The sequence below is a fragment of the Oryza brachyantha genome, chromosome 8 (assembly GCF_000231095.2).
Source record: "Oryza brachyantha chromosome 8, ObraRS2, whole genome shotgun sequence".
In the NCBI taxonomy this organism is placed as follows: Eukaryota; Viridiplantae; Streptophyta; class Magnoliopsida; order Poales; family Poaceae; genus Oryza; species Oryza brachyantha.
In genome coordinates, this window is record NC_023170.2 from 13,383,292 (window position 1) to 13,407,762 (window position 24,471).

At 43.3% G+C, this 24,471-nt stretch overlaps 2 protein-coding genes across 2 annotated transcripts; both read left to right on the forward strand.

Annotated features, from left to right (window-relative positions):
- Window positions 1-452: 452 nt before the first annotated feature.
- LOC102699332 (RING-H2 finger protein ATL13-like) lies at window positions 453-2,419 on the forward strand. The gene has a single exon (XM_015840340.2). It carries the CDS (start codon window positions 793-795, stop codon window positions 2,272-2,274), a length of 1,482 nt encoding a protein of 493 aa, XP_015695826.2. The 5' UTR covers window positions 453-792; the 3' UTR covers window positions 2,275-2,419.
- Window positions 2,420-18,244: 15,825 nt separating this feature from the next.
- Window positions 18,245-22,157, forward strand: LOC102699613 (probable alpha,alpha-trehalose-phosphate synthase [UDP-forming] 9). The gene is made up of 3 exons (XM_006659394.2): window positions 18,245-20,177; window positions 20,839-21,112; window positions 21,557-22,157. The coding sequence occupies exons 1-3, from the start codon at window positions 18,307-18,309 to the stop codon at window positions 21,863-21,865; spliced, it is 2,454 nt and encodes an 817-aa protein (XP_006659457.1). The 5' UTR covers window positions 18,245-18,306; the 3' UTR covers window positions 21,866-22,157.
- Window positions 22,158-24,471: the final 2,314 nt, after the last annotated feature.

A 24,471-nucleotide genomic window follows, 5' to 3' on the forward strand; every position in this document is an offset into this window, starting at 1 on the left:
TTTAGGGGGTGTTTAGATTGTGAAAATTTTTGGAAGAAGTGTCACGTCAAATGTTTGACCGGATGTTGGAAGGGGTTTTTGGACACGAATGAAAAAACAAATTTCACGGCTAGCCTGGAAACCGCGAGACGGATCTTTTGAGCCTAATTAATCGTCATTAGCACATGTTGTTTACTGTAGCACTTATGACTAATTATGGACTAATTAGGCTCAAAAGATTCGTCTCAAGATTTCTTCCATAACTGTGTAATTAGTTTTTTGGTTCATCTATATTTAATGCTTTATTTAGATATCCAAAAATTCAATAAGATGTTTTTTAAAAAAATTTAGGAACTAAACAAGGCTTACTCCATCTGGCCTCCTCCCCTCCATTTTCTCTCCCTCTCCCCCCACATTATGGATCCATCCTCCCCTATACATTGACTCCCTCTCCCTCTCTTCTCCTCTCTCTCTCTCTCTTGATTTCTTCTCTCTCTCTCGATCGATCTCGACGCACGCACCCTGTTCTTGCAAGTGCGCCAGCCAATCAACCACCTCGGTTTCTTTCCTCGTCTGTAAGGTCAAGCTCGCCGGAGTGACGAAGGATGAGCTGCTGTTCCTCCACTTGCGCCGTCTCCATTTCGAGAGGATGAAGACGGGATGCGGTGCAGGGAAGGAGATCGAGCCTAATTAAGGCCACGCCGCCATTGGTGGTGGGTGACCGGGTGAGCACGACGTAACCTCCTCCGGTTCTTGCCTGGGTTGCACGGCATCGGCGTCGGCGTCGAGATCGGAGGGCCGGCCGGCGCCGCCATGAGCCACTACACGATGCATGCGACCATCCACTACACTGCCCTGCCGCCCACGTCGCCGCTGCAGCTCCCGCTTCCCTACCTCCCGCCTCCGCCTCCGCCGCCGTCGCTGCAGCCTCCGCCGCCGCCGTTGCTGGTGCCGCCGCCGGTGTCGTTTGACTCGACGTTCCAGAGCAGGATCAGCCCTAGCATCCTGCTCATCATCTTGATCTTGGCTGTTATCTTCTTTGTCTCCGGGCTGCTGCATCTCCTCGTCCGGTTCATCCTCCGCCCCGCGCCGCGTGACCCCGGCGACGCCGACAGCGGTGACGCCAACGTGACGGCCTTCCAGGGCCAGCTCCAGCAGCTGTTCCACCTCCACGACGCCGGCGTGGACCAGTCTTTCATCGACACGCTGCCGGTGTTCCTGTACGGCGCCGTCGTCGGCGCCGGCAGGAAGGACCCGTTCGACTGCGCGGTCTGCCTCTGTGAGTTCGCCGACGACGACCGTCTCCGGCTCCTCCCCAAGTGCAGCCACGCCTTCCACGTCGACTGCATCGACACGTGGCTGCTGTCGCACTCCACCTGCCCGCTCTGCCGCCGCAGCCTCCTCGCCGACTTCTCCCCCTACGGCGGCGGCTGCAGCCCGCTGCTGTTCGTGCTCGAGTCCGGCTCGGAGGGCTCCGTCTCTGATCGCCTCGACGCGGCGTCGTCGGCTCATCTCAGCCTCGTCATGGAGCAAGAAGAAGCAGAGCCGGAACAGAAGCATGCAGAGGTGGCGGACAAGGCAGACGAGGTGGTCGTCTCCGTCAAGCTCGGCAAGTTCAGGAGCCAGGCCACTGAAGCAGGCGGCATCGGCGGCGGTGGCAGCTGCAGCGCCGCCGCCAACCCCGAGCAGGACGTGAGGCGTTGCTACTCCATGGGAACGTACGAGTACGTCATGGACGAGAGCTCTCTACTCCGCGTCGCCGTGAAGCCGCCGGCCAAGAAGCGGCCGACGACGCAGATGCCGGGGCACCGCGTCGCGATGTCCGAGTGCGACTGCCACTCCAAGCGGGAGAGCTTCCGCGGCTTCGACGCGCAGCCCAAGCTCGTGCAGCCGAAGCCGCCCAAGGTGGAGAAGAAGGAGAGCTTCTCGTTCTCCAAGATATGGATGCGCGGCGCGCCGCGGAGGAAGGACGGCGCCGGCGCCGGCGCGTCCTCCCGCCACGCGTCGTCGTTCCGCCTCTCCTCCGTGCTGCAGCGCGCGGCGAGCGACGTCGGGGCGCCGAAGCTGCTGCGGCCGGACGTCGTGAGCCCCGTCACCGAGTCCGAATACAACGTGTCGGCGTGGGACAAGAGCGAGAAGAGCGGGAGCGGCAGCGTCGCGGACTGGGACGTCGAGTCCGCCACGGCGGCCGCCTCCGTCTCCGGCACCGGCACCGGGAACGGGCTCAACTCGAGGGCCGACGAGGCACCGTCGTTCGCGCGGCGGACGCTGCTGTGGATCCGAGGCCACCTGTGAATCATCCATCTCGTTCTTGTGCATTCCAGCCATTAGATTGATTCGTTCACGCGGAGAGTGAAGTGGAATCGAAGGAAAAAAATCACGAGAAATTTGTGGTTGAACGATCAGTGAAGTGAATACACGGTAAAGAATTTTACTAGAAGTTGCAGAGCATTGCAAATCTTGTGCCATTCTGTGTAGTTTGTATACTTTGCTTTTACTTGTTTCTTCAGGTCAGGTTAATTTCTGGTCTGAAACTGGAACATCGCACAAAATTCGAAACTGTAAACATCATTCTGATTCAAACAAAGGCCTGGTTTAGTTTTCAAATTTTTTTTCCAAAAACATCACATCGAATTTTTGAATACCTAAATAAAGCATTAAATATAAATGAACCAAAAAACTAATTGCACAGTTATGAAAAAAATCTTTGAGACGAATCTTTTGAGCCTAATTAGCCTATAATTAGTCATAAGTGCTATAGTAACCAACATGTGCTAATGACATATTAATTAGGCTCCAAAGATTCGTCTCGCGGTTTCTAGGCTAGCCGTGAAATTCGTTTTTTCATTCGTGTCGTGTCCGAAAACCCCTTCCGACATCCAGTGAAACATTTGACGTGACACTTCTACTAAAAATTTTCCCAATCTAAACACCACCAAAATCTCACCAGAGCAACCTCAGCTCGAAAAGATCACATATTTGTTAACATGGTAACTGGAGCGATTTCATTTCCCTTCTTCCATTTGACTTTCTTCTTGAGCATTCAATTCAGTTCAGGGATTTGAAAAACAAATTTGAACCAAATTTTTTTAAAAAAAACATAGCCACCTCTACTAACTACTCGCTGCGGCTACATCACATTTAACCCTTGGCTTGCTGAATTGAAGAACACTGCCATCATTGCCGCCTTGAATGCCTGAGACAGTTAGTAGGTCTACTTCTGTGCTACTCCACCTTCATAACTTCTCGGCTCCAAACGAGTTAATATGCCTACTGTTCGTGCTCGAATGCAGTACTACGCCAATCTACAGCCATTCCAAATTTTGAGAGGGAGATCATTTCAAAAATGACATCAGAAAGCAAGCGATAGTACTTGAAAAATATTAGAGCTTGTTAATTTTAGGCATAACATACGTACACTGATGAGAGGGAGAAAAATGAACTCTATACGAGGTTGCTGCTGGTTTAATTAAGAACATGGATACTAACAGAAGATTCTCCTAGCTAAGGCTGAAGATTAAATTACGGGTCAATGCTTAGACTGCAAAGAAAGCTATAGTTGACCTCTCAGCAACGGCATAAATTTTAAATATTAGAACAATTAGACCATTCTTAACCCAATGACTATGATGGTGTCCATAACATAAAATAAGTTGCTATCTAGGATAAAAGATGATGTGACAAGTGAATAAATGATGAAAGAGAATGAAACCCTGTTTTACATAAGACATGGTTTCTACACAACATCCAAGATATCATGTGAAATAAGTAGCATTAAATTAAAGTATGGAACAGTTGTGTTTGCATTGGAAGAGTAGTGTCTAGTACTAATTTCTTGATGATGGAGAGTTCATAAAAACTATATCTAGTATTATGGATTAGGAATACCCTTAGCAGCATGACTCGAATCCATTTGTGATTTGTTTTTTTGTTTCAATCTTTTCGGTGTCTAGGGCCAATCTGCTGTCTTCTTGGCACAAGCGCGTAGAATTTCGGGATAAGTGCTGCGTGAAATCTTCCGGAAAGGCTGGCTGGTTCCCAAGTGCACTCCAGAACAAGATCCCACTTGTTTATTCTTCTCCAGACCAGTTCTTCAGAGATTTTGCTCACCATTCAGGAGAGTTGCAAGCTTGCAAATAGTAATCCAACAAAATGAGAAAAAAGAAAAAGCTTGAGCAGAGTAGTAGATATGACAATTGACTTGTTAAAAATGGTATTAGGCCTCTCATTTCCATCATAATCCAAACATTAGCTCAAGTCAGATGCATGATGAGAGCTTGCACGGCCAAACAGCAGAAAATTGTTAGTTCAGTTTAAAGCGTGTTCCGTGGATGCGATTAGAGGTGGACAGAAAGCTCGTGGCTCATTAGCTCGCTCGACTCGTGACAAACTCGGCTCGTTTCATTTTTCTAACGAGCCGAGCTAGCATTTTAGCTTGTCAGAGATAACGAGCTAGCTCGAGCTGGCTCCTGAGCTGCTCGCGAGCCTAACGAGCTAGACCAAAGATACGCAATTCGTCGGCATTCATTGATTCCACCCCGAAAAGCATGTGTTCAATACTTTATAGGTTCACTATGTGATTTGTTGGTTCAAACTTTAATATTTAGATATAATTTCATATGATTTGTATGTTTGAATTCAAAATTTGCTTATATAATCTATTAAAAAATTGTTTAAATTAACTTTTCATGCATGGCTCGCGAGCCTAACGAGACAGCTCGAGCTTTGTAACGAGCCGAACCGAGCTGGGTTTTTAGCTCGTTACAATAACAAGCCGCTCCGTGCCACCTCGTTATCTTAACGAGCCAGACCGAGCCGAACCGAGCTCGCTCGTTATCCACTCCTGAATGCGATCACTCGACCAACATGTACAAGACCTCTGGTCTCAAGAAGTTGCTCGACAGTGCTTGTCGAAGCAAAAAAAAACATCACAGACTCTCCAAAGTCCACATATCAGTTAAATGTTCATGAAAAGTACCGAGTCTTTTGAGGTTTGAAGGCATCATCAAGTGGATCTTATAAAGAAAGAGTAATTTTATCATTCTTAGCAGGTACGAAAAGGTATCACTGTTTTCAGTGTAAAATTTGATACCTACTGGTATCTTAGGTAATAGAAGATACTAAATTTTATATAAAAAAGAGTGATACATCATGATATCTTCTTAAGAATAGGAAAAAGCTCATAAAGAAAACATGCCCTATGCAAGTTCCATGTGTTATGGACAATCTTTTCCAAAGATACTTCTGAAAAAAAATATCAATATGATTACATTATTTTCTCATCCAAATGGTCGTCCTCAGATAATGTACAGCAGTTGATAGCTCATCAATTCATTTGAAAGTCTTTTTCAAAGATGCTTTTGAAAAAAAATATATCAATATGATGCGTACATTATTTTCTCATTGTAATGGTCATCCTCATATGATGTATAGCAGTTGATAGCTCATCAATTCATTTGCTCTACTTTTCTTGTAGTATTGGGTAGCTGTACCAATGCAAGGACACTAGGACATGGAAGGCAGAGTTCAACAACTCGTATTGATGAGTAAAGGAATATTGCTTAACTGGCACGTTAATTGCAGATATAAGTGGTTATTTTAGTCCAAGAATTAACAGCTAGCTACTTCTGTTTATCTGATACTGTCACAGGAATGATACTGCAAAACATTTAAATTTATTTAGAATGACTAACACCATTTGTATTCCTTTATTCCGAGGAGCCGAAACTTTGTTGGATCTCCAAAAAAAAGGGGGGAAAAGTAATGGTTACTAGGAGGAAAAAGTTAATGGTTACTAGGATGGCGATGCTACATAGTTGACACCTGTGTTTTGATGTATTCAGACGTGAACTTCAAAGCATTCGTGTACCCTGCAATACTAACCGATGTATTCACGGCTACCTAAAAACCAGTATTGAAAAATAAATTTTGATAAAAAATTTTAAAATTAACTTTAAATTTAAGATTAAAAATTTAGAATTTGATTTATATGCTTCAGCCGAAACGAAAAGATGAGTGTGGATCAATCTTACTTTCTTTTCAGGTTTTAACATATTCACATTGTAGCATCGAATAGTCCTTTGGATAAGTTGGCATAGGAAAGCAGTCCCTAACTCCCTAATAAAGTCATTTCTTAGAGCACAATGGTTTTATGTTTTGAGGAGATAAACATCTCAGATTTTTTTTTTTTCAGTTGTACTACTATGCAAAGCAGTTGCAAACAAGGCCAAATTTCACTGCAGGGGCTTCTTCATGGCCCATAATACTGTGGACCGGCCATTTTCCAGAGAAATAAGTCCACTTAATGTCCCTCAACTTATCAAAACCGGTGCAAAATAGGTCCCTCGATGGTTTTGAAGGCGGTTTTTAAATCATTTTTTGTGTGTAGCTGATAGGTGGGCCCATTGCTTTTTTTGATATATAATTGCCACGTAAGTGCCATGTCAATGCCACGTGGGACGGAAACTTAGTCAAACTAGCCATGTAGACGTCAAGTCAGCCAAAACCGTCTTCAAAACCGCCAAGGGACCTCTTCTGCGCTGGTTTTGACAGTTCAGGGACCAATTGTATCCGGTTTTATGATCCAAGGACGAAAAATAGACTGGATGATAAGTTGAGGGATTTCAAGTGGAATTATTCCTTTTCCAGACCATTTCGACTAGGCCTAAAATATAATTTCTTTTTTTTATAAGAGCACCTAAGTCCTTGTTTAGCAGGGTTAATCCAAGCCCATGCAGTGAGCGAGCCGAATTTGCCCATGCCGAACGAGGCAGAGGCCCATCTCAAATCCATCCCTTCCGATATTATCCCATAGGCCCGAAATCATTTGGGGTCTATGGGCCTTCGGTTGCCAATGGGCCATGGCCCATACACATCGCAACTTCTGCCTCCTGATGAATCCTTCGACGTACCACCCTAGGCCGTGTTTCCTTTGGCCGGTTATGGGCGGTAAAAATTAACATATAATTAATTAATTATTAGCTATAGAAAAATAAAAATAGATTCGTATAGTATTTTTAAAGTAATTTTCTATAAATTATTTTTAAAAAAACACACACTGTTTAACCTGTAGAGAACATGCTTGTGGAAAAAAATAAAAAAATTATGACCGTAATGTAAAGTTACGAACAGAATATGAGTTAGTATACTGGGATAAAGAATATGGCTGCCGTATAGTCGCGGTCACTGGTACTTCCCTATCAACGAATGAACATCGCAATGCACATGAAAACGCCGTTGCAAATTCCTGCCACATCCCAGCAACACAACCCATCAGGTCACAAGTCAAACTCTACAAAAACCAAAACCCAAAAATAAAAAAATAAAAAAAGCACGAGGGACAGACGAGTTGGTCGCCGGGTCGGTCGATCGACACGTATGCATTTAACTTTTTATCACTTTTATAAATAGCACCTAACATATTTTTTATCCATTGTCTATGACATGTGGGCTCTTATGTATATATGATATGTGATCTAAAAAGTTAATTATTCCGTCTGACGAATACGAACCCCGCGCGGGTGGCGTGGACCCGTCCGTCTCGTTGGCCCGGCCGACTCTTCTCCCTCACGGTCCGGCTCACAGGACGTGCGAAGGTGACGGCACGTTGACAAAACCACGGCCGATTGGTGACCATGCATGCATCGCGAAGGCTTGTTTAGTTTATAAAAAATTTTTAAAAAATATCACATCGAATATTTAGACACCTAAATAAAGCATTAAATATATATTAATATTAAAACTAATTACACAGTTACGGGAAAAATCATTAGAGGAATCTTTTGAGCCTAATTATGACATGCTTAGCCATAACTGCTACAGTAGCCAACATGTGCTAATAACGGATTAATTAGACTTAAAAGATTTGTCTCGTAGTTTTAAGGCGGAATCTAAAATTTATTTTTTCATTCGTGTCCGAAAATCTATTTCGACGTTCGGTCAAAACGTTCAATGTTTTTTTTTTCTTTTTGGCTCGCGTTCAAAGAGAGCAAGGTTGACAAAGAAGCTCTCGTGCGTGCGGTGCGTCGAAAGGTGAAGCGAAATTGGATTCCGGATTCCAGGTTGACCCTCCCCGTATCCCAGTGAGTCGTAGATCCGTCAATAATTATGCAATAAAGTATTGCAGTTATTGGTACTGGTAGGATATTTTTGGCTGAGGAGGGGAGGAAGAGAAGTGAACCACTCCAGCCGTATTTTTTTTGTTAGATAAATGTAACGACAGACTAATAATTAATTAATTATTAGTAACAGAAAATTTAAAAAATAAATTAATATGATTTTCTAAATCAACCTTTTAATATATTGTTTAAAAAACACCGCCGTAGAAAACGTACACATGAAAAACGAGTATATCTAATTTAATAAGCGGGGAGAAAAGAACTCGGCCTCCGTTTCCGTCCCGGACGTGCACTGTCCAGAGACAGAAAGTATGGGAGATTCAGCGCCAAAAATGTGGCCGCCGGTGCAGAGCGCAGCCCGTAGTACAAAAAAAGGTCCCCGTTTCCCCCCTCGTGCACCGGACTAGTACTAGTACGGAGTAGTACTCCAGTATTTTAAGCGCGTCCCACGTACGCGCGCGCTTGCCCCCCGCCGCGTCGCGCCGGCTCGGCGTTGTTTTCGCCCACGAGACGGACGGGTGGGGGGATCACGGGGCAGATGATCTCACGCGCGCGACGAGCCGAAAAGAGGGCGATAAATTAGAGCATCATTACACGGAGGCGTGTGATGCGGGTTCGCGTCTCGGCAACTCTCCGGCCTAGCGGCGTTCGCCGAATCGCCGTGGCGGTGTGTGTGTCCGCGCCTCCGCACAGACGTCGCTGGTTGACTTCACACGACACGGGCAGTCGGGCAACCGTTTTTTTCTTTTTCCCTTTAAAACCTGTGTGGTTTCTTGGAAGCCGGGGAGCCCCTTCGTTGAGCAGCGACGATGGCTCGACACCAGCCTTGACATTCTCTCCTCTTTCCAAGAAAGAAATATAATGTATGCATGCACCTGCGGACTTTTCCGGCTGCTCCTGCCTCCTGCAACGCAACGAGTTTTTTTACTTTCCTCTTGCCTCGTGGTTACTTGTGGTTGTGGTTAGGTTACGGACGTTACGATGCGGGGCGTTCTGTTCTTCCTCCTGGGAACGTATCAGGTTGGTGTTGGGTTCGACGTCTCGCCCGGCCCTCGTAGTCGACGCCGTGCCCCGTCTCGGTGGTTTGGTGCAAAAAAAAAGAGAAGGAACAGTGCGTGTACTGATATGCAGTGCTGCTTCACGTGCTGTCTCGGGGGATGGTTCTGTTGTGCAGAGGCAGCTGGGTCGGTGGTTTCACCCAGACGTACGTTTTTCTGATTATGCCTATATTGCGGTAAATTTAAATTTTAAAATTTTAAATTTAAAGTTGATTTTAAAATATTTTATTTTTTAACCTTAATTTGACATCGCTAAGAACATGAATATAAATATTTTATTTATAAATTATTATTTATTCGCAAATATGTTGTTTTGTTTTTTTAAAGTAAACAACAATGATCAAATTCGACGGTAAGTTCGTATAAACACACAAGCACATTAGAACATGTACTATGTAGTGAGCTGGCATATGGCTCTAGCATGCCACGTTGGAGATTTCATTCTAACTAGGACTGAGGCGTGCCTTCACCAAGCTTCTCGTGCTCTCTGCAAGCTACCGTTGTCTCCTCCAACTTTTTTCAGAAGACACATCTTTTTTGCAACACACAGCACGACAGAGCACAACGTGAGGGCAGGGGAGAACCGAAGAAGGTGGCAGAGAGCCGGGACGCGACCGCCGTTGTCGCCGTGACTCACCGAGAGTCGCCGCAGAGACTCTAAATCCGCCGCCCACGAGCTTCGCCGGGACGCGGGACGTGCCTGCTGTCGTCGCCGGTACTTGCCGAGACTCGTCGCCGCGCCGAAGCACCAGCTGCCGTCCGCCATGGCCCGCCTGTCTCCCCTTGATCTGTTGGCCGTCGAGGGGACACGTCGACGCATAGGCCGTCGAGGGGACGTGCGCCGCCGCGCAGATCCGCCGGCTATCGAATCCGACCTGTCACCGACCTCGTCCGCTCGCCGCCGCCAGTTCTACCGCTCACTGAGGCCCACATCGGACACCCCAGCCGAGGTCGGCCATCGCCTGCCGCCGCCAGAGCTGGCCGGGATAGAGCGGAGTGAGAGGGAAGAGATTGAGAGAAAGATGGGAGAGATGGAGAAGACCGGGACATTAAAAAAAAAGTTTAGGTGGGCCCACATGAAACATTATGCATCGTGGAGTATGGATCCTATCTATAGCTTCTTGATCCTACCGGGACATTAAAAATGAAGCACCGTGCATCCTACAGTGCAGAGTACAGGAGTACAAGATAACGATGTCAGTGACTCAGTGCTTCCATCACTCTGTTCTCAAACGTATGCTCTTTCATCGGCTAGATGGTACGGACCAGCTTGCATCAGCTGTGGCTTATTTTATATTTCGAATTTTCCTCGCAGGAAAAAAAAACAAATCGAGTAGTAGAACCTATTTTGAGTTGAATTTAGGGGTTGGCTTTTCAGACTAAAAGTACAGAAGTCTTAATCTTAGATCATTTTTTTTAGCTATTCAGTCTATAAACCGCAACAAAAAAAAGGAAAAAAAACTTCTAAACAGGTCTAACGAAGTGTTGACACGTATGCCTGTGTGGTCTATGTAATTAGTGAAATCACCTTGGTATATGTCGCATAGAGTCATAGACGAGTTAGATTAATTGTTTAAATATCCTAGTCACCTTGGTCTATTCGAAGAGGGTAGTATGTTGATGCTTGTGGCAATTTTTTGAATTACATATAATACTCATGCCAACAGACGAACACACGCTTAGCACATGCTCAAATATAGATGCCAACGACAAAAAAAACACCTATGAGTTTACCCCGTTGACACGAAGAGATGAAGGGCAACAATAACGAAAGCTAATAAACTAACTTTTTATTGAAAGCAAATTGGTAGTTACTCGCTCCAGTTTAATAATTATTATCATTTTGAATAATATTATGGTCCTCTAAATCTATTTTTGGTTGTGATTTTTGTTAAACATATAAACAAAATAAATAAATGTTTGATTTTATTAGAGTATTCTTTATGACTCATATATACATACTGTTTTCAAACTAATTATTTTAAAATTTATAATAGTCTTATCTAAAACTAGATAGTATCTAATTATGATTAGACCTATTCATGGCCTTTTATTCTAGAATTATCAGAACCCCAAACTTAGGCCGCGTTTGGCTGGGGTGGTAAGTTAGGCCTCCCAAACTTTTCCGCGCGCACACTTTTCAAACTGTTAAACAGTGTATATTATACAAAAAATTTTATAGAAAAGTTATTTCAAAAAATTATATTAATCTATTTTATATTTTTAAATAATTAATAATTAATTAATGTACTACTTTATCAATACGTTTTTCGTGCCGGGATAAGTTTAGTTACCACCCCTCGGAAGACAGCCTTAGTCCGCATGGAAACCAAGGTTTGGCAAGCCTCCGCATTCTCAAATTTTTATTAGCATCGGGCTCGGGCCTATAATTCCCTTTTTGGAACCTTTTTTGCTCGCCCTAACCCAATATTTGCGCAGATCTAATTGCAGGTGCCAACATTTAAATCGGTGAATTGAACCATACATCCATAACTCTATGTTTGATTCTTTCTGATAATTTTTGATCATATATAAATGCAGTGCAATACGTATACAAGTATAACAATGATAACGTTTTTCTTTTCATCCGAATAAACTGTCATCAAAGAGTACTACTACTACGTCTCATAAACAGGTCCTTTCTCATTAATCTATACATTAACTTTGGTTTCTAAAAATAATCCGTTGCTATCGCTCCATTAACTTCGTCCATTAACTCGCCTTGTGCGTTTCCTTGATGCATTACGCGTCCTTATCGCCTCATGCGTTTCCCCCAATTTTCCTGTTATTTTCTAGCGTGAACATTATCCATTTTTTTATACACACGATCATCATCCCTTATCTAAATAATAAAGAGCTCTAAATTAAAAATAATCGTCGTGGTACTCCACGTGCCATTTCCTTGTCGCGTTGATCGTCAAGATCAACTAACTTAAAGAGGGAAAATTTATGGTACGAAACATTATATATATATATATATATATATATATATATAATTTTACAGTTCTAAATAATATCCGCTCTTAAGTTTAATAATACAAATGTGTAATTTTTAAATTTATGAACCTAAGATGACACCCGCTCCTATAAAAACCGGTCGTATATTTTACTCTATATCGAATACTCCCTTTGTTTTTCCTTTATTTGAAGTCATTAAATTTAGATATATGTTCTATCATTTGTCTAATCTACAAATTATACAAATATTTAAAATGTAAGTTATACTTAAAAGCATGTTTAATAATAAAACAAGTTATGACAAAATAGTTAATAATTATATAAATTTTTAAATAAGACGAGTGGTTAAATATAAGATAAAAATTAATAAAGTCAAATAAAAAGGACTAAAGGGAGTATTTCAACTCACTGTGAGTACGACTGATTCATACACCGATACTCGAACTGCATGCACAACAGCATCCATCCATCAAAAGCTAAAAAACAAATCACTAGAAAAATTCCCTTTTGAAGAACGAGATAATAACATGATGTATCTTTGTCCTGTCGCCAGTGAGGTTTCCGTGTACATGGAGACAAAAAGGAAAAAAAAACAGAGGAGCTGAGCATAATTTATAGGGCTACATCAGTCATTTCGTCCATTGTCTTCCTCCCTGTTGCTCTATTTTTCGCGAGCTCATTTTCATAACTATTACTAATATGTTTCGTGTAAAAATTTTCTATATTCAAACTTTATTAAAAATAAGAAACATGTTTTTTATTAAAATAATGAATACTTAATTATGTGTAAACAGCCTATACCATTTCTGGTGTCTCAATAATCTCACTCCCAATGAAATTTATCTTTCCACGAGGTCCTTAGTGTCACTCTGCGGAACTCTGCTTTGTTTGGGTGTAAAACACAAAGATCTTTTCAAAATTACCCAGAAATAGATACGTCCAAAACCCGAGCCGTAGCTAGAAAAAGCTTGGCAAAAAAAAAACCAAGTCCCAAGACCGATGTAAGAAACAAAGGTAGGGCCCGGCCAGCTTTTTCTCGGCTTTTTTTGAATTTTTTCAGGCTTTTTAGACTTTCTTAAGATTTTTCAAATTTTTTGTATTTTTTAGTATTTAATACCTAGGCACGGACCGGACCGGTACATGGTTAGGCCGGGACGAGCCGACCTGGTTAGACCAGGCTTACCCATATGAACAAAGATACTCCCGGGGGTAGCCGTGGCGTGCGAATTAAGTCACCGCAAGACAAATCCCACGACTTGCGTAACGCATCGCCGTAATGCGCCACGGAGAAAAGGAAAAAGATGAAACGAGAGAAACGGAAAAAATAAATGAAACGGAAGGCGAGCAGGAGCTGCACGTGTTTTTTTGAAACACGTTGGGAGCCCCCCCAGCCCGGAGGGCAGCCTGGTCATTCCATATTCTGCTCTGTTTGGATAAGCCGCGCCATTCTTCCAGCCTTCCAGGGTAATGGCTGGTTCAGCCCCCTCAGCCTTCTTCAGATTTTCAATTTGGTCCCTACAGCTACCCTGCACAGGTTATTGTTTGTTAGGAATATGTATTTGTTTATACGCATGCAGGTAGAATGGCAGGCATTCTTACTTCATTAAATAAGGGGAAATTTTAATCACCGATCATGTATATTTGTATGAAAAAAGTTCTACTATTATAAATTCAGCGGTAATTGTAAAAGACATTGATAAAGTAAAACTGAACTGGTAAGAGGTTATGGACATCTAGAATTGATGTTACTAATTAAAATGGCTGGTACATGTACTCGATATTATACATTTGCTTATGTGTGGAGGGCAGTCTCTAGGACCTTTTGTGTGAAAGACGCATAGGAGAAGAGTGGATCCCTGCTTTTTGGTTGGATATTTGATCTTTTTTAAAATTGGTTTATATGACTATATCCATATTTATTTTCAGAGAAAAGTATATGGTTGGTCCTTAAACTTGTGGCGCAGTACCACTTAGGTCCATAAACTTAGAAAATGCATGTTTAGATCCGTGAACTTGTTTTAATGTACCATCCAGGTCCATGAACTTGTTTTAATATACTATTCAGGTCCATGAACTCGTTTTAATGTACCATTCAGGTCCATGATTTTAGACGTTAAAACGAGTTCATGGATCTAAACATGCATTTTCTAAGTTTATGGACCTAAGTGGTACCGCGACACAAGTTTAAGGACCGACCATGTACTTTACTCTTATTTTTACATGGAAATCCTAGGATTGTTTCATAATTCTAACATTTAAACTGTTGCTTTAAAAAACGTAAGAATTCTTCATACAGATATACCGATACATAGACATATGTACAAGCAAATATTTGGTGTGAATTGTTTAAGAAGAAAGTATATGCATTGTCTAAGTATTAATGGCGTCAATATTAAGTAGACTTTTATTAACCCTTATACTTTGAAAAAAATTTGTTCTTCTAATGCAAAGACTTATGTATCACACATTTTCTAGATTATGCCAAAAATATGTTTAGCAAAAGGAGGGAGAGCTGGATGAGAGGCAAACATTGCCTTGCCTCTGAAGCCATATGCTTTGTGAGCATATAAGAGCAAATATAAATGTTTTCTTTCGCTATATGAGAAGCTATAGTAGCTTATCAAAATCGCTTTGCTACGAAACATACCTTTCCAATATTGGTCATAACAGTCGATTATTATCGATTTATTTATAAAAAGTCAATAACTACGTCCATGATTGCCATAACTGTAAATGCACAAAACACCACTTGAGGAGCATGCGCGTTGTATAGTTGTACACCATTAACAACAAAATGCCATAGGAACTTTAATCATGTAGTAACTGATGTATCTAATGTTGTAATGGTTAAGCAAACCTTTATTGTTTTACCAAATGTCGCTTATATTTTGGACTATTCTAGCGTAATAATTCGAGGACTGATTTATCACACTTTGCATTGTTTGTAAAAGAACACATTTTAAGAGCAAATGTTGGTTTCCATTCTCGGATGATATGAACTCAAAAAGACAGATTACTACCAACTTTAATTTTGATGCTACTAGCGAATCCTTATCCATCTAGTTATAAAAAGTGACCTACTACGTCCAAAGTAGCGAGCACTAATTTTCTTTTTGGCAAAAACATGCAAAGCTCACCAAGAGGAACACACTATTAACTACAAAATGAAAACGAAATAGAAATAACTAGTGGTGAATCTTTATATATCAAGTCATAATAAGTCACCTCAATGTTAATAGCAGTGAGCATAGAAAAATTATTAGCCATACATAAAAAAGCTCACGGGGAGGTGCAAACACCATTAACCAGTAGACAAGTAGAGACCTTGATTGGTGTAGTGAATGACATACATGAATGGCGTAAATGACCTTTTATTTTATAGCATAATCCTTATACAATCATTGCATCATATTTTATGGAGCGTGTATCACGTTTTCTATTTTACCTAAAAAAAGCTTAGAGATCGTTTAGGGTTTCATTTGTCGTATAAGGTAAACTCATAAATATGTTTTATTGCCAATTATATCTTTTCAATGTTAATACTAGCAATAAATTCTTATCTATCTAGTAATAAAAAGTCACCTACTACATCCATAGGACCATAGCAGTGAGCACTAACAAAAATTATTAGTCGTAAATACGCAAAGCGCACTAGGAGGAGCATACGCCATTAACCGCAAAACGATGTAGTATACTTGATTGGTGTAGTAAATGATAGACATGAATGGAGTATATATTAAGCAAACCTTTTATTTTATACCATAGTCTTTTTATAATTTTTGTGTCACATTTTCAGTTACGTATATCATATTTTCTATTGTGCACAAAATATTTTATCAAATGTATAGGTTTTCATTCATCGTATAGGATGAACATGAAGATGCATTATTGCAACCATACCTTTTCAATGTTATTGCTAATAGTGAATTCTTATTCATTTAGTCATAAAAAAATCACCAGTTGTGTGTCCATAGCATAGAGCACATCGCAAGTCGTAAATGCGCAGAGCTTTTGAGGAGGAGCCCACTCCACTAACCACAAAATGCCACGAAAACCTTAATTGGTGCAGCAAATGACTTACATAAATAGCATAGATTTTAAGCTAGCGTTTTATTTTGTAACATAATTCTCATACTTTTAAATTTTGATGCTAGTCGTGAAAACGTTAGTCGTTAAAGCAGTAAACTAGTCCAGAGGAGCGCACACCAGTAACCACATAAAAACAAATAAATTTTAACCGGTGTAGATATTAAGCATACATTTTATTTTATAGCATAGTCCTTATAGAATTGTTGTATCACATTTTCTATTACGTATATCACATTTTCTATTGTGCAAATTTTTTTATCAAATGTACATATTTTTATTCATCGTATAAGACTAACCATGAAGATGCTTTGGTGCCAACCATATCTTTTCAATGTTACTGCTAATAGTGAACTCTTATCTATTGTCGTAAAAAGTGACCCGTTGCGTCTATAGCTATAGAACACTGAAACAATCACACGTCGTAAATGTACAAAACTTTTGAGGAGGAGCCCACTTCACTAAACACAAAACGGCACAAAAACCTTAATTAGTGTAGTAAATGACTTACACCAATAGCGTAGATTTTAAGCTAACGTTTTATTTTAAAACATAAATTCTCATACTTTTTAATTTTGATGCCAGCTGTAAAAAATCATCAGTCGTAAATGCGACAAAACTAGTCTAGAGGAGCGCGCACCAATAACCGCATAAAAACAAATAAATTTGAACTGACATAGATATTAAGCAGACCTTTTATTTTATAGCATAGTCCTTATACAATTGTTATATCACATTTTCTATTACGTGTATCACATTTTCTATTATGCACAATTTTTTTTATCAAATTACATACTTTTATTCATCGTATAAGATGAACCAGCTTTGTTGGCAACTATATATTTTCAATGTAACTGTTAATAGTGAACTCTTATTTATTGTCATAAAAAATCACCCGTTGTGTCCATAGCATAGAACATTGAAACAATCACACATCGTAAATGTGCAAAGCTTTTGAGGAGGAGCCCACTCTACTAACCACAAAACGGCATAAAAACCTTAATTAGTGTAGTAAATGACTTATACCAATAGCGTAGATTTTAAGCTAACGTATTATTTTAAAATATAAATTATCATACTTTTTAATTTTGATGCTGGCCGTAAAAAATCATTAGCCGTAAATGCGACAAAACTAGTCCAGACAAGCGCGCACCAATAATCGCATAACAACAAATAAATTTTAACCGGCGTAGATATTAAGCATACCTTTTATTTTATAGCATAGTCCTTGTACAATTGTTGTATCATATTTTCTATTACATGCATCATATTTTCTATTCTGCACAAATTTTTTTATCAAATGTACATGTTTTCATTCATCGTATAAGATGAACCATGAAGATGTTTTGTTGCCACAATATCTTTTCAATGTTACTGCTAATAGTGAACTCTTATCTATTGTCGTAAAAAGTGACCCGTTGCGTCTATAGAACACTGAAACAATCACACGTCGGAAATGTACAAAGCTTTTGAGAGGGAGCCCACTTCACTAAACACAAAACGGCACAAAAACCTTAATTAGTGTAGTAAATGACTTACACCAATAGCTTAGATTTTAAGCTAACGTTTTATTTTAAAACATAAATTCTCATACTTTTTAATTTTGATGCCAGCTGTAAAAAATCATTAGCCGTAAATACGGCAAAACTAGTCCAGACGAGCGCGCACCATTAACCACGTAACAACAAATAAAATTTAACTCGCGTATTAAATGACAGATACGAATAGCGTAGATACTAAGCAATCATTGTATTTTACAGAATAATCCTCATAATACTTTGGAATATAAATTTTATTTCTGTAATACATAAACCACTGCATCACATTTTCTGTTTGGTGAGTAAGATAAGTTTAGCAAAACAAAAAAAAGAAAAATGGATATAACATAGGACGGGGCTGCAAAACCGCACACATTTCTCCCGGTTTGATTTTTGAAAAAACCGGTAACGTCAGGGTCCAGGCTGTAAAAAAAAGCCTGCCAGCTGGGTTCCTCGTCCTCCCTCGAGGCGCGGCTAACAAATAGGCCCCGGCCCACCCCCTTCCAATTCCCACGAAAACCCGAACGGCCAAACACCCCCTCCCCCTCCTCCCCCGTGTTTGCCGTGACGATGCCCTCCCCCTCCAGCTCCGGCGACGAGGGCCGCCCGCCGACTCCGACGGAGCCGCGCCGGGTGGTGGTCGCCCACCGCCTCCCACTCCTCGCGGATCCCAACCCGGACGCGCCGCACGGGTTCGACTTCTCCCTCGACCCGCAGGCGCTCCCGCTCCAGCTCTCCCATGGCTTCCCCCGCCCCGTCGTCTTCGTCGGCGTGCTCCCCTCCGCCGTCACGGAGGCCGTCCCCGCGTCCGACGAGCTCGCGGCCGACCTCCTCGCGCGGTTCTCCTGCTACCCGGTGTTCGTCTCCGCCAAGGTCCACGCCGACTTCTACGATGGCTTCTGCAAGCACTACCTGTGGCCGGTGCTCCACTACCTCCTCCCGCTCGCGCCCTCCTACGGCACCGGTGGCGGGCTTCCCTTCAACAACGACCTCTACCGCACCTTCCTCACCGTCAACACGCAGTTCGCCGAGCGCGTATTCGAGCTCCTCAACCCCGACGAGGACCTCGTGTTCGTCCACGACTACCACCTCTGGGCGTTCCCCACCTTCCTGCGCCATAAATCCCCAAGCGCCCGCATCGGTTTCTTCCTCCACTCTCCCTTCCCCACCTCGGAGCTCTTCCGCGCCATCCCCGTTCGCGAGGACCTCCTCCGCGCCCTCCTCAACGCCGATCTCGTGGGCTTCCACACCTTCGATTACGCGCGCCACTTCCTCTCCTCGTGCTCCAGGGTCCTCGGCCTCTCCAACCGCTCGAGCCGCGGCTACATAGGCATCGAGTACTACGGCCGCACGGTGGTCGTGAAGATCCTCTCCGTCGGCATCGACATGGGCCAGCTCCGCGCGGTCTTGCCGTTGCCGGAGACGGTCGCCAAGTCTAAGGAGATCGTTGACAAGTACAGGGGCCGCTGGCTGATGCTCGGCGTGGACGACATGGATTTGTTCAAGGGGATTGGGCTTAAGCTCTTGGCCATGGAGAGGCTGCTGGAGTCGCGGGCGAACTTGCGCGGCCAGGTGGTTCTCGTGCAGATCAACAACCCGGCGCGGAGCCTTGGCCGCGACGTCGACGAGGTCCACGCGGAGGTGCTGGCGATCCGTGACCGGATCAATGGCCGGTTCGGCTGGGAAGGGTACGAACCAGTGGTTGTGATCGACGGAGCCATGCCGATGCACGACAAGGTGGCGTTCTACACTTCCGCGGACATCTGCGTCGTGAATGCCGTGCGCGACGGGCTGAACAGGATACCGTACTTCTACACCGTGTGCCGGCAGGAGGGCCCGGTTCCCAACGCTTCGTCCGGGAAGCCGAGGCAGAGCACCATTATCGTGTCAGAGTTTGTCGGGTGCTCACCGTCGCTGAGCGGCGCGATCCGCATCAACCCGTGGAATGTGGACGACGTCGCGGACGCCATGAACACGGCGCTGAAGATGAGCAACACCGAGCAGCGGCTGCGCCAGGAGAAGCACTACAGGTACGTGAGCACGCACGACGTCGTCTACTGGGCGCAGTCGTTCGACCAGGACCTGCAGAAGGCCTCCAAGGACAACTCGTCCATGGTGATGCTCAGCTTCGGCCTCAGCATGAGCTTCCGCGTCGTCGCGCTCGGCCCCAACTTCCAGAAACTCTCACCTGATCACATTGACCCGGCGTACCGCCAGACTGGCAACAGGCTCATTTTACTGGACTACGATGGCACAGTGATGCCACAGGGGCTGATCAACAAGGAGCCCAGTGAGAAAGTGATCCGTACTCTGAATGCATTGTGCTCAGATCCAGCGAACACCGTTTTCGTTGTCAGTGGGCGGGGGAAGGATGAATTGGCCAAATGGTTTGCACCGTGCGAGAGGATGGGGATCTCTGCAGAGCACGGCTACTTCACAAGGTAAACACGAGATTTTTCCTCCCTATTCTCTTGGCATGTTCCTTTGTTGGGTAGGTGAAATTGTGCTTGCTGTCGGCTTAGCCATTGTTAGGTGACAAAATGGATAAGGTGGCCTGGGTATGGCAGCACTTTAGTATTCGATATTTTCATTTATGCCTTTGTTTAATTGATACTACTAGAAACCATCCTGCATTGTGTATACTTGAACTAGCAATTCTTCTTTAATCAGGTCACTACCCTGAACTGAACTGGGTGAGAAACTGCTGGCTTGCACTATGTGTTACTACAAAATACTCGTAGATACTGGTAGTATTTAGATAGAGACTTTGTGCTTCTACCTTTTCTATTAGCATACACATGTTCTAAATGAAATAGTATATCTGAGCATGCACAAAGAGGAATTGCTTTATCTAGTATACCGAAAAGGTTGGTAATGAGTCGATGTTGATTGACAATGCTCTACAAAGTATTGGAATTAGTAGTTCTGAATTTTATATAGGCTCTTCACGCTATAGACAATACTACATAGCAACAACTGACTACTCCAATGGGATTGAACTTCTTGATTCTAAGATTACTTTATGATGGTGTGCATGTGATTGTGAGGAGATTAAGGAATAAGATTGGCTGCTTCTTGAAGTAACTCTGTTTTGTTTATCAGGTGGAGCAGGGATTCTCCCTGGGAGTCATGCAAGTTGGTGACAAATTTTGATTGGAAGAACATCGCTGAGCCTGTAATGAAGCACTACACTGATGCAACCGATGGGTCATACATCGAGGTTAAAGAAACATCACTAGTGTGGCACTACGAGGAGGCTGATCCGGATTTTGGATCATGTCAAGCCAAGGAGCTCCAGGACCACCTGCAGAATGTGCTTGCGAACGAGCCAGTCTATGTGAAGAGTGGACATCAAATTGTTGAAATTAATCCTCAGGTACGGAAACCTGCATTAAAGTCTCCCCCGTATCATCTCTTTAGTATTCAAAAAGGGTTCACATCCAATATATCTCTGTATCATCTTTTTGGATTGCTATCTCACTTTCGTATGCTGAAACCAAGACGAAAAGAACAAGTCTCAATTCCACCGATAGCTGTCATGATCAAGCAAGCATTGCTTTCAGACCAAAAGACATTAGATTAGACCGACTTTAAGAAGCTTCATCCACCTCATATTCAGCTATCATATCCCTTTAGCACGTACTGCATCATTCAATATAATTCGGTCTAATAAAAATTTCATGGGCCATGACTGCTACATATCTTCTGTCGGCTGTATATTTTTTTCTCATTGTCCAGCTTATCTCCTCACCAGTCTTATTTTTTTGTGCCATCACTTGCCCCATTTTGTCTCGCTGGCTATAATATTATTAATGTGCAGGGTGTGGGCAAAGGAGTAGCCGTGCGGAGCCTCATTTCAACCATTGGAGATCGTGGCAGCTTGCCAGATTTCATCCTCTGCGTTGGTGATGACCGGTCCGATGAAGACATGTTTGAGGCAATGAGCAGCAGTGCATTCCCGGAGACTACTCAGATCTTCCCCTGCACTGTCGGCAACAAGCCAAGCTCGGCCAAGTACTACCTGGATGACCCGGAGGATGTTCTCAAGATGCTCCAGGGCCTGAAGACGGACTCGTCGATTCCGCAGCACCCCGCGGCACCCGTCACGTTCGAAAATCCGCTAGAGTGAAGGATCAAGAGAAGAGGTCGCGTGACATGCTCGTGGATGGAGCCGTTCATTTCGTTCATGATTCCTTTTTGTAATTAGCAGAAAGAGAGAAGAAACGATTTTTTGGGGAAGGTGTGAGAACGGGGGTAAAAGGGCAAAGTTTATTCAAACTGACTAGTGATCGATCGTTAGGTTACAGATGTTCATGTTTTACCCGGTAGGCAGTTTCCTTTGTACAAACGTCAAAGGTTTTTGTTTTTCCTGCCTAGATCGTCAGAAACCAGAAGAAACAAAATCATGGTTCGCTTACCAATCTGTTTAGATAGTTCTTCTTTACCTCACCCGAGATCGGCGGCTGCGTCAATGCGTCGAAGTAGCAGCAGCTCTGCAGCTGGATCTTCTGATAGCTGTCCTGCTCTGCTCTCATGCTCCCAGCTCTCTACCAGTTCTACAGGCGGCAGCTTGGTGTTAAATGCCCCGCACTGTACCGTCTCCGCGGCGAGCCAACACCTGTACAGCACTACACAGCCTCGCCATTCTCCTCTCGCCTCAGACCAGCTGGATTCTGTTGGTTGCCTGCCGCGAGGCTTTCCAGAGATCAAAAAGACCCGGCCTGTTCCAACTGTTTCGCTTGCAGTTGCGCTGGACACGACATCCGTCGACGCCGTGGCGTTTGTTCGGTGCGCTGCTCCAGTTTTGACAGCGACAGATAAGATGCTACGTGGAGCAGCGAACAACAGAAACGCTTGGCTCGTGTACAACTGTAAGAGCTAATAGCATGAAAGCTACCACTGGAGTAGTCTTATTATTCTACGGGTATATCATTCCGCAACCGGAGGAGAGATAGACAGGAGAAGCGGAGAAAGGAGGCCAGGAGCACGGCGTGCCGGTGTCCGAGTCTTCCCCGACACCCGCGCGCGCGACACCGACGGGCGGCGGCCAAGCTAAGCTATGCCAGGAAGCAAGCGCGGCATCGTCGTCGTCGCCGTTCGCCGTTTGGGTGACTCCCACCGGGGAGCGTGGACGGCGAAGCCTCCACCGTTGCCTCGACTTGGTCGCGCATGCATGCGCACCCACGGTCGTACTACCAAGCTCTACTACGTCTACGGGGTGGAAAAGTCGCTCGAATTCCCGTCGATTCTTCGCTTACTTCTCCCGTCGATCCTCTGCATCGGTATCTCGTCGAGCCCGTCGACGTACGGCTGTTACCGTCACCCCGTTTCAGGTGCCGCATGCTTGCAGAACTCCAACTCTCTCACTCTCTCTCATGTGTCGTCTCGATCAGATGCCTTCGGTGCTGTCTAGATTAAAAAAATTTTTGAGAGAAGTGTCACATCAAATATTTGACTGGATGTCAGAAGAGGTTTTCGGACACGAATGGAAAAACGAATTTCACAGCTAGCCTAGAAACCGCGAGACAAATCTTTTGAGCCTAATTAATCCGTCATTAGCACATGTTAGTTACTGTAGCATTTATGGCTAATCATGGACTAATTAATTAGGCTCAAAAGATTCGTCTCAAGATTTCTTCCATTACTGTGTAATTAATTTTTTGGTTCATCTATATTTAATATTTTATTTAGGTGTCTAAAAATTCGATATGATGTTTTTAGAAAAAAAATTTGGAGAACTAAACAATGCCTTCCTTTGTCAGCCCACTTTCTCTGACTGCCATCCCGGCAACACATGCACAGGCCACAGCCTAAACGTGAGCAAGTGCAATCTTGCTCGGAATAGTATATACACTCTTTTTTTTACTTATGTTTAAGCTTATAAACTAAAATTAAATTTTCACCCTTAAATTTAGAGGTTATTTTGGGTTTTTTTACCAAGTTTATTTTCCAGATTTAACTTTTAAATCGCAAAGAATACGCATATAAAAGTTTAATTTATAAATTATTTTTTATTTATAAACATATTGTTTGATTTTTTATAAAAAATTCAAACAATCATCCCTTATACACACACTCACTACAACGCTTTCTTGAATAGTCCTGGTAAACAAAAGCAAGGTCTCTGATGGCGATATGGCATAAGCAGAGAAGCAGTAACAACCAAAAAGGAACCGTGACAAACCAAACCAGCTGCTCGATCGATCGATCGTACGTAGACGATTTAGCAGATTGAAGCTAGGTTTCTTGCAGCGTTAGCTTAGGATCCAAAGGACAGGCACACACACGCACGCACTCGTGTCACATCACGATCGATCCGTGTCCTGCATGGAGTTGCTAGTGGACCACGTACGCCAGCGCTGTAACATGTGTAGCAGCACTTCCTGCGATTGTTAATTAGGAGGCCCTTTTGGAATGCCGCTGCCGTCCTTCTTAAGGTGAATGCAACACTGCAACCATGCGATGCAGCTACGTAACCAAGTAGTAAAGCTCAGGCTGATTAATTAGGAAGAGATTACAAAAGTTCAGGAGATGAGATGATCAGGTATTCAGGTAGAAGTGGACTTGTCGTGCCGGATAAGGCCTTGTCCAGCTACGGAAGAGGATGATACTGGGGCGCAAGAAATTCTCTTTTTGTTTGAAAACGATGCCACCAAAGCGGAAGATGGATGGATGGATATATATACATGGATATATTTAGCCTGGAAGATAGCCTTTTGCTTGATCCTACATGCA

Bases quoted from the DNA above. Each gene is read 5' to 3' on its own strand.
- LOC102699332 (XM_015840340.2), top strand. From the start codon at position 793: ATGAGCCACTACACGATGCATGCGACCATCCACTACACTGCCCTGCCG.
- LOC102699613 (XM_006659394.2), top strand. From the start codon at position 18,307: ATGCCCTCCCCCTCCAGCTCCGGCGACGAGGGCCGCCCGCCGACTCCG. The intron at 20,178-20,838 runs GTAAACACGAGA...TTTGTTTATCAG, and splicing joins GAGCACGGCTACTTCACAAG to GTGGAGCAGGGATTCTCCCT. The intron at 21,113-21,556 runs GTACGGAAACCT...ATTAATGTGCAG, and splicing joins TTGTTGAAATTAATCCTCAG to GGTGTGGGCAAAGGAGTAGC.